Here is a 12370-nt window from a genome sequence, read left to right as displayed (position 1 = left end):
TAAAAATACATATTTACAATAATCAGTGGATTCTATCCTTTTGTTTGTTTGCTTTAAGAAAAAAGGCAACCCCTGATATTGTACAATGGGCAAGCCTTGTTAATATTTTCCATTAGTTAACAACAGTTAACTAATCCACTCATCTACAGCAAATTGTTTAAGAATAACACTAGATGTAAGCAAATAAACACTCGCGTAAATACTACTTTATCCTTGCTCGAGAGGAAGACATGGATAGCACGGAAGAGAAGAGAATTTCTCCTGTTCTAAGTGCATCTCTCTCTGCTTCCTTCTCTAAAATAGCACCAAATGCATAAAAGAAGGTAGTAAAAGCTGAAGGGGGGTGTTTCCTCAGGCTTTGTGAGATTAAGATTAATACAACGTCTCCACATATGATCTCACTACTTGCAAACCATTTGGTTTTATTTACAAACCTACCATCTAATCGAAGCTAGGACTCTGCTGTGCTTCTCTCTAGTCCCTAGGATGTTCTGTGGATGTGAAATCTATTCTTGTTTTGTTTTGTTTTACTTTTGGATTGCTAAGAAAGAAGTTCACTGAAATATATTTGCTTTCAGTTTGTAGAATTATAAGGAAATTTATATTCATGTCCTTCATATGATTTTTAGCAAGTATATTTACCCACATTATAAAGTAGCTCAAGAAATGTAGTAAATATACAAAGTATAAATTAATGATTAAATTGCATTCTTAAATTAAATTATTAAAGACAGTAAAAACACATTAGCAAAGGAAAATTTTAGGAGATGAAAGATACAGATGAAGAATACTGCATACATCAGAAACCATTAATCAATAAACTACTTAGGATATGCAAGTCTCTCCTCAGAAAATTGCCATCGAAGAGGAATGAATACCAGATTTAGGCTCAAAGCCAAGTATAGGGTGTCTCATCAGGGGAGAATATTTCAAATTTCAAATACCAATAGGTCCTGCTTAGAAAATCTAGAAAGTTCTCAAGACATGTGTCCATTGGTCCTCTATTTCTATCTTTTAGATTTTTTTAAGTCCTAATACATTTTCATTAGTTAGCTCAACATCTAAAGTGTCTCTTGAAGCATTTTTTCTTTTCTTTTCTTTTGGATGTTTGTGTTTGAAAAACTAGGCATTCTGGCAGCTTTCTCCAAAGGCAAAATATTACTGTACTTGCATACAATCCATAAATTGAGGATTTTGCCTTTATTACCTTTTTGTACCAAAGAAACAATTGAAAAATCTGAATTACTAAGTGTTGATCAAATGTAAAAAAACTCGTATCTAACAAGTCATCTGGGAATAAATTACTGCTGCTCTCAAGAATGAGTTCCAGACAATTCTTAATCTATCCTAAACAAGGAATACTTTTAAACATCTCTTTTTTTCTATATAAAATTCAAAACTTTATTTGATTCATGCTTCCTTCATTCAATCATAAGGTATTGAACACTTAATAGATGCTAGGCTTTACAGCAATCTTAAAGAGGGGGAAATGTTTATAAAACAGAAATGTATACGTAGTCTTTAGTTTGAGCAAAATTAATAGTATCTATATTCTCTTCTAGCTATCAACGCCATTGTGAATTCAAATACTTCTTAAAATACCTATGTCTACATGGATCTGTGTTTTATGAATTTTGTAACTTTCCATATTTTCTGTTTTTTATTACTTCATTTTTAGTAGGAATGTTTTCAGATGTAAATCATCAGATGGCTTCTGGAAATTTAGATCTTACTGGAATGCAGGAATATATGAATTTTATAGTAGAGCGAGGAAGTTCCTTATATTGAATCCACCTAGCTACAGAAAATTATTTAAGAATAAAACTAGATGTAAACAAATAAACATTTGCATAAATAATACTTCATCCTCGATTGAGGGAATTAGAAAAGGTTGGAGAGATTTTTAAGATTGTTAAGGTTGAAAAACAAGGAAGCAGATATTCCACCATGGCTCAGCAGCCTGACGATTGCCTACAAGTGGAAGGGAATGAAGTACAGCAACATTCACAAATGGCAGTGCAGCCATCCTTACCTCATGGTGTACAGCAAGGTGCCATCCTCTGTGATCCGCAGGAGTTTGTTGGGCATGGTCATGTTGTGGGCCACTGACTTCTTTCCGTTGTGGAAAAATGTGTCCGGAGTCCAGATTTTACTTGCCATTAGGTTATTTAACCGGAGGACTGTCATGGGTCCTTTAAATTTTAACCTTTCATCCTTCCAGCTTTGACGGAAAAATACATCTATTGTATATTCCTAGGTAATTTTGGAAAATGACGAAGAGTTCACTGTGCTGTATTTTGCAATGCAAATATCTAACACAGACAGTGCATAATTTTTGCAACTTTGGAAGTATAATGTTAGCTAGGTGATGTTTTTAGAAGTAAACGTGTGATAGCATGTACATGTTGATGTCAGGAGAATCACTGGTTGATGTAATGATTTAAAAAAAAATATCTAAAATGCCTGACATTTTTTTTGGTCAGAAAAATTTTTCCAATTATCTGCTCAGATATGTAAAAGGAAAGTAACACCCCACCTCCACCCTATCACAGCAGCACTAGAAGGAATAGAATATATCACAATTTTAAAACAAACTCATGTTAGAGGGTATTATGCACAGAAAAAAAATGTTTAAATTAGACAATTCCAGCCATAAAGATAAAGCATAGTGTTTTGGGGGCCCTCTCATTGTCTCTGAAAACCTCGTGCCCACACCCAAGTAAATTGTGATTCCAATATGGGTGTAAAAATTTCATCTTTTTTTGGCTAAATAAACATTTTTTTCACAGATAATGTATATAGACTTTCAATTATCCTACACATTAAAGAAGATAATGAAAACAAAGAAACTGCTTCTACTGGTAATTTGAATCCTTTTCAAAAAGAAAAAGAACAAAAATAAGAATGCAGAGTGTGTCAGTGTGTGTGAGTATGTGTTTGTGATTGTACATGTGTATAAGCCACATGAGAAGTGTTTGAAGCTCATCATCATTCACAGCCAGGGAATCTATTTATTTGAATAAACACAGCATTCCTTATGGCAATACCCAGAGACAAACATCTGCTAATCTGAAAACAAGCAATGTGACTTACCAGCTCCTAAAATTGAAAAGGGTAATATCCATCTTTCTTTCAGTACTTGCCACACTGGCACTAAATTTGGAGCTCAATGGTTTGAAATAGAGATTACCACATTCTCCATTAATCTTAGTGTACTCCAAACCAGAAAGAGAACTAACTTGAAAACATCACACTACATTTTCCTAATCCTTTAAGCCCTGTTACTTCACAAAGCAGTTGTGTTTTTTAAATCTTACACATATTGTCATTAGGACCTACAAAATAAAATGTTTGTGTTTAGGAGTTTTGTGTACGAACTTAACTGCATGTCTCCTTCCAAGGGCGTAAGCAATACTGGGTGAAGGTTGAATGAAGGCGTGTTCTCTGGCACATGTTTCACATTACTGAGCCCTTACTGATCAAGTAACTAACAATTATTATTAAATGTATTATAATGCACCAGATATAGTACTAATTGCTTACTGAGATAGAAACAAGGAAGTGTAATCTGGTGCCAGACTGTCTTTGTAGACAAGACAAGTTAACCTTGTTTCTTGGTTAGGATTTTGTGTCTGGAAGTGTCAGATGAAAGGCACTGTGATAAATACATGAAGGGAATTTACTCACCAACAAACATTTCCTAAGCACCTAGTAAATTCAGCAAAGGAGAGACTGTTTAGGCTTGGGCACTGTAAGAAAAACTCATGAAGGTGTACGATGGGCATTTTCCATGGGAAGGGAGACTGTGGATGATATCAGCAAGTGATACAATGTGCCAATGCCTGTCAGGAAAACTGGGTGGATGGATCTACCTCAGGATGTGCAGTTTTTCCTCTCTGGATGACAGACAAGTTTGTGAGGTAGGGATTGTAATATATGATGAAATTTTCTGTTACTCAGGACTTAGCCATATAAGCTCTAGTTTCTATCCAACTGAATGACTTTAGATAGTTCAACTACTGTTGGAAGGAATGAATGGCCACCTGCAAATCCAAGTTCCAAGGATGCCGAAAGTGACCACGTCCCCATGAATCTAGCCTTTGGTTCATTTATTTGCTTGCTCCAAAGAGGTTTTATGAAAATAAAATAAATGTTAAATATAAACTAAACTTAAATTAGATGTATTACCAAATCTTTGACAAGATGTATCCCAAAGGCAATAATTTCAAAAAATTATGTCAAAACTTGCCAAAATCCTGATGTTCACATGTTTATTATGTTTGCCACCAGCTTTATTTGTGCTAATGACAGACAATAGAATCCCCAAATTCATTTAGGACATTCTTCCTTCAAATACTGTACCAGTCAGACACACACACATACACACACACACACACACACACACACACGCACATACACACACACAGAGAGCAACACTCGCTGGGTAATCTTCATTTCCATTTTCTGCACTGTTAGAAGTTGAAATACAAAATGAAATAAAAGCAGTTGATGAAAATTAGTTTCTGCCTAACCAACAGTGTAAATATTTGGTCTCCCATTTCTGAGAACTCTCCCTGTGTGATTGTTGTGGTAGCAGCAGGTAGTTCCCAGAAGCTAGTTCTATAAGATGACCTTGCCCCCATGGGCACAGTTCATTAGACCAAGAGTGGGCTTCTGGTTGAAGATTGGCCAGAGCCCCCTCTTTTTCTTTTTTCTCTTCTTTTCTTTCTTTCTTTCCTTCTTTCTCTTTCTTTCTTTCTTTCTTTCTTTCTTTCTTTCTTTCTTTCTTTCTTTCTTCCTTTCTTTCTTCCTTCCTTCCTTTCTTTCTCTCTCTCTCTCTCTCTCTCTGTCTCTTTCTTTCTTTCTTTTCTTTCTTTCTTTTTCCTTTTTTTTTTTCTGAAGGATTTTCACTCTTTGTTGCCCAGGCTGGACTGCAATAACGTGGTCATAGCCCACTGCAACCTCCGCCTCCTGAGTCAAGCTATTCTCCTGCCTCAGCCTCCCGAGTAGCTGGGATTTACAGGCATGCGCCACCCCGCCTGGCTAATTTTGTATTTTTAGTAGAGAGGGGGTTTCGCCATGTTGGTCAGGCTGGTCTCGAACTCCTGACCTCAGGTGATCCACCCGCCTTGGCCTCCCAAAGTGCTGGGATTATAGGCATGAGCCACTGCGCCCGGTCAAAGCCCCTTCTTAAGGAAGCTAGAAAAAGGGAGGCAAGCAGCAGAACTATAGCATAATGACTATGGATGTAAGTTCTGAACCTACCTGCTGAGTGGCCTTAGGTAATTATTTTACTCTTGCTAAGGCCCCAGTTTCTTAATCTATAAAGTGGGATAATTCACTCTGCAATTGTGAGAAGTGAGTTGATACTTGTGAGAACATCTTTTAAGAGTGCCTAGAACATAGGAACCTCTTAGTAAAAGTTAGAAATTATTACCTGTCTCCCATTTTATTATTTTATCAACACAAATTCATATTAGGTTTTTATGTAGCTGGTCATGAAAATGTGTTTCTCTTTAGAAGGATTGTAGGAAAGGAAATCTAAGGAAAGTAAGAAGGTGGTCGAAACCAAGTTAAGTAAAAACAAAATGCAAAAGAGGGGACTCCGTGGAAGAGAGGCTGGACAAAGGTAAAGCTACCCTAAATAATTTGCTCAAGTTTCCAGGCTCCAGCTCCCACTACTGAAGTGGAAAGTCTGAGTTGCTCTGTTCCATAGGGTAGGTCCCTGGAGAATGTGAGTCTTAGTCTGAAGATCTGGGACAAAACATCCGCTATGTTCCTAAATAAATATTGTATTGAAGTGTTCCTGCCTGTGCCATTTATTACCATCTGTGTGTGCTTTGACTTAATACATTTTAAGCACTATGGAAAACAAGGCTCTGTGATTGTACTGCCTGGATATTTCTGTCAGAACCTAGTGCCCTGGGAATGTTCTGTTTGACTGCCAATTAATGGTTTTTAAAATAAAGTTAGAGAGTTGTCCTAATTTTGTTTGCTATTCCAGATGAAGTCAGATGCCTTGGGAGCTATGGAGTCTCTAGGGCTGAATAACCTGGGTTCAAGTTGCTACACTTAGCTAGCAGGTCACTTTCCTTCTCCGGGAAATATAGACAAGAATAATACTTAGCTAAAAGGTTTGCACGAGGATAAGATGAAATATCTAGAAAGCATTTAGCATTGTGCCTAATGTGTTGTAAGCATTCAATAGCATTAAATCTTGTTATGTTGTTAATATAGATTAATCTATTAGTTCTCACTTTAAAAACTACAAAATTTTCCCATTTTGAAAAATAGCTTTGTCTTTCTGCCTTCTAATTTTGATTACTTCTAAATCATGCTGCTGCTTCTTGTACAAAATTCTCCTATAATGTAATTTAAATGATTAATCTTCTAAAGCAAGGTGGTCAGGTACAATTTCTACCAGCTACTAGCCAACCAGTGGCAGACCTATGGCTAATTTGATTCTTCGGCGAGCAATTGAAACATTGTCTTGTTCAGAGGTTTTAGGCAATAGGGAATATTGTTGGTTGGACACACTGTTCTTTATTCCTGATATTTGACCAAATGTAATATATAAAATGTATATTATAATCACAGGTTTGAAGGTGTATCAAAAAGCCTATTCTAAGATTTAAAAACTCCAGCATTGGTTTATGAAATCACAATTAATCTGAAGGAATAACTCAAAGGCATGCCATCTATTTTTTAAGAAAAGAGAAAAGCTTTTGATCGCCTGTGGCTTCATTTGGGCATTGTCCTTCAACAACTCCTATTGGACATTGACTCTGTGATGCACCATGCCAGGTGCCAGAGACTGAGATAGAATGGCCATTAAGCAAATTTTATATTATTATAAGTACTAAGATGAGTGTGGCCATCAGTGTGTGATGTTTTGAATGTTGCATGCCCTCTCTTGATGTTTTCATCAATGGGAAAAAGGAAACTTCTGCATGCTCCCAATTCCCTCACACTCTTCTACTGGGGAAAAATGAAGGAAGGAAAGGGATTTAATCTGATACGTTAATTTGGAAAAAGACATCAATTTTACCTATTTCAGTCCTTTTCTCTTGTCTTTTCCATTTGGCTGCTGGCTGCCTGTAAGAGTGAAAAATTCTCCTGTGCTCTTCCATGCTTGAGGTTTTATATGCATAATGTACACCCCAGCAAAGGAAACTCAACACTGCCTATGACTGGGTGGGTTAATCTGGTTGATTCTGGTGCCTACTCTCTGCAAATCTACTTGTCTACAGATATAAGTCACATTCTGTAATATCATCATTATTAGTAATATATATGACATTTTAATTTCCCATGCCTTCTACTCTACTGTCTTATATCTCAAAGTTTCAGAACACAGATAGGAAAGAGGGTATAATTTATTAGGTCCCACAAGACCTCAATTTTTTTTAATATTATAGGCTCCTAAACCTATCACCAAGAAAATAGTAATTTAACATTTACTCTAAAATAACAATGAACTCATACTGTGAAAGATGTGAAACACATGTGCCTGTACATGTTTGGCAACAATTTAAGAAAATAAGATATTTATTTATAAATAAGAGAAATAAGTTTACAAAGCAGTGCTATATATGTGGCCAAAAGCTAAAAGGTATTTTATAGTCAATACATGTGATTAGAATACAAAAACAGAAAGTCAATTTGCTATTGGACTAATAAAAATGATTTCATCAAGCATTTGGGTCTTGATTTGGGCCTCTGCAGAAGTATTTCATTTAGATGGGTAAAGACAAAAAAAAATGTCCATGAGTTCTGCATGGCACAATAAGGAGCTCAGAGGTAAAAATAATAATAGCTATCATTTATTGAGCACTGTTGATAGACACTTTATTTGCACATCTCATTTAAAACTTATAAAAATGTTGCAGGAATAGGCAACTATAATAATATATACATTTGAAAGACTTTGAGCCTTAGAAGCTTAAGCAGTTTGTTCAAGGTCATGCTGCTGCTGATGGTGAGATTTGAATTCAACCAGCTTGAATCCCAGAGCCAGCCCTGCTAGCCCCCACACTGCACTGCCTCACAGAAAACAGGACTAAAACAAATAGTTAATATTGGGAACAAGTGACAGAGAGTAGCAAAATCATTTATGGGAATACAGGCAGAACAGTTTATATTTGACCTTAAACATGACTGAGACCTAATAAACGTTCTTAATTATGAAAGTACCATGAGAGAATAGTGTGGGAAGACTGAGTTCCAACATGAGAGAATCACAATGGGTCCTCAGAGAGTTGTCAATTTAGTAAAATACATTGTATCACATGTTATTTCAATAAAGTGGTCTACAGACTGACCATACTTACAAAATAAATTGTAAGATGCATAAATTCACAAGTATGATTGACTTTCATATTATATTTCTTGCATATTAGTAATGGCTAAAATTTGTTAGGTGGCATTATTAATCCCACCTTATACATGAAGAAACTGATCCAGAGAGATATTAAGTAACTTCCCTAAGGACATGCCCTTCTATGTGAAGTAGCTGTCATTATAAACCAGGCAATCTGGTTCAGAAATCTGCATTCTTAGTTACTACTCTGTTACCTCTTATATACTCCAAGTATTTTTCTTTGTCCAGTTGGCATATTTCAAAGCTTGTCTTAAAATCTAAAATATCTAATTATCCTCTGGGCCAGAATTTCCCATTGTTCACTTCCCAGAATATTAGTTCTACAGAATGTAAACAGGAGTCAAATGACAAAAAAGGTCTTGGGCAAATACAATTGCAAAAACACCAGATTAAATACAGTTTTGTTTGTTTGTTTGTTTGTTTTACCTCAGAACTTGTCAGGGCTTTTACTCTGCCATTCATATTTTCTGTAAGTTTTATTCTGACCCTCTGTGAGCTATTTTGAAATCAAAATACTTTTACAGTAAGCTGGTGCTAACATGAGGCATTTCAAAAATAGTATTCAATTAATGTATCTTTGAAATATTCATAATGGTATGTTTCCATGACCACCTTTATGATGTTTTGCTTATATAGAACCTTGGCTGTTATAAGTTCAAGAATATTATATAATTTCTGTAGAGCTCTATAACTCCCATCAGACAGAAGAGAAATTCATGCTAATTTATTTGGACTGGAAAAAAGAGCAGGTATAGATTCATTGTATTTCCACTCTTGATAATAATTTAATGAATGCTTTTTGCAATGAAGCAGAATGTTTCCTAGTGGTGTATTTTAAGTATTTTTGTCTAATTCTGGCCAACTTTTACATTCATTTCCTTTTAGTTTTTAGTAGCCAAAAATAATTTAGAAATCATAATGTTTACGGCCACTCTATAACAGCTCTGGTTACCTGAAAACAGCATCCTTGAATCAACATGGCCTGCTAACTAAAATGAAACGTAAGTCATACTGTATGGCTTGCAGGGTATTAACCAAGGCAAACCAATCATTTTAGATATTTTTTTAAAAAAGATGACTGCAGTAGTTGAAAATCATGAAAATAGGTCTGATCTGGAATGCAAATGAGTATTTTTCTATTGTATAAATATTATATTACCTATTACATATTACACACAGAAAGACACAAAAGTATAGCCAAGACTTTTCAGGTTGCTCCCTAAAAACTTAGTTTATATTGTTCTTTGGAAAGGTAAATTTAAAAAATTCTCCAGGAAAACCAAAGATAAAGTGTCCACTTACCATATCATGGTCTGAAACGGGTCCGAAACTGGTGACGAAGATATCAGTCTTCACTTCGGTTACACGCTCTGGTGAAGCAGGAAATTGGGCGAGTGAGTATCTATCAACCGTCCTTGTTAGATCTCACCACCACATACTCACACCCAAATGGGAAATTGATTGGCTTTGATTAGCTATTTCTAAAATTGGTCCACTGTGTAGTCCTGATAATTTACTACTCACACATAAAATTTCACTGTTAATATTTTCTATGGAGAATGAAGCCTAAATATGCCACTTTGGGAGGCAGACTTTATGGAAAACTCAGCTACTACCTAATGAATTCTTCAAGAGTGGACATACTTGCCTAAATGATACTAAACTGCTTCACATTGTAATGAAAATACATTAGCATGTTGGTATAGCTTAAGCTTAAGTATTTTTACATGGCTAGACACATCCTCCAGGTATTTAGGCTCCTCTTGGGAAATATATAGTGTACTTTAGCAAGCGTTATTAACTCTTTAAGGACTCAAGAGTATGTTTTATAAATGTTTGCTTTCTTGCACTAAATCATAACTGAGTTATCCAATTATCCCCTGGGGAAAATATGACATCATATATAAGTCTCTTCAATTTTCAGAATGAGAAGAACATATTATGGCACAGAAAAAGTTCACTTAATATATTCTGTTTCACATTCCATGTGATTTTATTATATTGTTCTCTGATGGCACATATATCAACCAATAAAGCATATTAATTATAGTGCTAATGACAACTCAACACAGACATTTCCAGAGAAATATTGCCATTCTCCAAGAAATGGAAAAACAATGCTTTCAGAAAAGGAACAATTTATTGAGGGGTGAAAATGAAAAATATGACTTTATAATTTTCATCTTTAGCTCTGAAAAATGCAGTCTAGTATCTTTAACAGTTCATTTACTTTTTAAAAAAATTTATTTTTATTTTATTTTATTTACTTTTTAAATTTTTTTAATTTATATTTTTCCCGAGGAATAATTTGGATAATTCAGTTATGATTTAGTGCAAGAAAACAAACATTTATAAAACGTATTCTTGAGACCTTAAAGAGTTAACAAGTCTTGCTAAAGTACACTATACATTTCCCAAGAGTATCATAAACACCTGGAGGATCTTTCTAGCCATATACAAATATTCATATGCCAGGGTATTTGTATCTCTGGCATATAACATAAAAAAGGTGATTCGCCTTTTATAAATTCCTTTGAATTTATAAAATGATGACTTCCTTTAGAAATCAAGAGCTGGCCCTTTTCCCTTAGCAATTTACTTGTGAAGAGTTAAGACTGCCAGTATAAATGTATCCCTAGAAGGTCATGTTATACCCTACACATAATGTGTAAGTCAGCTAAAAAAATAATTTTGAATCAGAGATGTTCCCTTCAATAACAATACAATATTTTTTGCACAAAAAATTGACTTCAAACTGCTTAAATGAGCCCCTTGATGCAGGAATTATCTGCAGTTCACCCTTTTAAAAGTTCAAAGTGAGAACATAGCTTATGACAATGAAAATAAACCCCTCCTCATATGTTCCCCTCTAATATATCTCCTTTGCCACATACCCAAGAAATTCTTTCATTTGATTTGCCATCAGCTTTTGGCAAGTGTCCAGTGGCGGGGCAGCGAGGGGGGAAGTTTATGTGGCTGGAAAACTCTGCTAATTATATAACACTGTTGAAAACATTAATATCCTAATGTCTCTGAGAAATCATGTCTTAAATAAATATGGTCAACCTTGTTTACCCATGTTTCCGCAAATTATTTGGGACTGCTACTCTAAGATATTTCAAAAGCTGTAGGGTACGCTTGAGGCGTATATAACAATATAATACGTTGTGTTGTTAGAAAAAAAAAAACTTCAAAATATAAGTTTAAAAAACTCAGAAAGATATGAAAATAAGTAAAATTTCCTTTCTTGGAATGCCACCATCAACGTAAATCCACTCATATGGTTTGGATATTTGTCCCCACCCAAATCTCATGCGGACTTTTAATCCCCAATTTTGGAGCTGGGTCCTGGTGGGAAGTGTTTGGATTTTGGGGGTGGATCCTCATGAATGGCTTGGGCCATCTCCTTGGTGATAATTGAGCTCTCTGTCTCCAAGTTCACATGAGATCTGGTCATTTAAAAGTGTGTGGCTCTCTCTCCCACTTCTGCTTTTGCCATGTATATATTGCTCCCCTTTCACCTTCCACCATGATTGGAACTTCCTGAGGCCCTCATCAAAAGCCAAGCAGATGCCAGTGTCATGCTTGTACAGCCTGCAGAATACCGAGCCAATAAATCCTGTTTTCTTTATAAATTACCCCAGTCTCAGTTATTTCTCTATAGCAATTCAAGAATGGTCTAACACATCCACTTTCTATTCAAATATAAACTTAATCATTTTCCTCAAACCACATCCTCACTTATACATGTATACACTGTATATGTGTGTGTATATATATATATATATATATATACAAATACTATATTACATTCCCTAACTCTCAGACAACAGTTAATCTGTTTTTCCTGGGAATTTTCTACAATATTGATATCTTGCTGATAAGTTTTGAAATAACATATGTTTTGAAGCGATAATTCAAAAAGATGAGATTAGTACTGGAGGCAAAAATGAGAAAAGCAGAGTAGTAAAATAAGTAGTAAGCACAATA

At 35.2% G+C, this 12370-nt stretch overlaps 1 protein-coding gene across 3 annotated transcripts in view; it reads right to left on the bottom strand.

Annotated features, from left to right (window-relative positions):
• Nucleotides 1-12370, bottom strand: part of GABRA1 (gamma-aminobutyric acid type A receptor subunit alpha1) — a 52169-nt gene that overhangs the window by 24495 nt on the left and 15304 nt on the right. For all 3 annotated transcript variants that reach the window (XM_032158550.2, XM_032158549.2, XM_032158551.2), the window contains exons 4-5: nucleotides 9683-9750; nucleotides 2033-2253 (exon numbers count right to left, since the gene is read on the bottom strand). In XM_032158550.2, coding sequence (XP_032014441.1) covers nucleotides 2033-2253; nucleotides 9683-9750 — 289 coding nt within the window. The remainder of the gene's footprint in view (nucleotides 1-2032; nucleotides 2254-9682; nucleotides 9751-12370) is intronic.

Source organism: Hylobates moloch, unplaced genomic scaffold, assembly GCF_009828535.3.
Source record: "Hylobates moloch isolate HMO894 unplaced genomic scaffold, HMol_V3 SCAFFOLD_6, whole genome shotgun sequence".
NCBI lineage: Eukaryota > Metazoa > Chordata > Mammalia > Primates > Hylobatidae > Hylobates > Hylobates moloch.
This window is presented reverse-complemented; position numbering and strand designations above follow the sequence as displayed.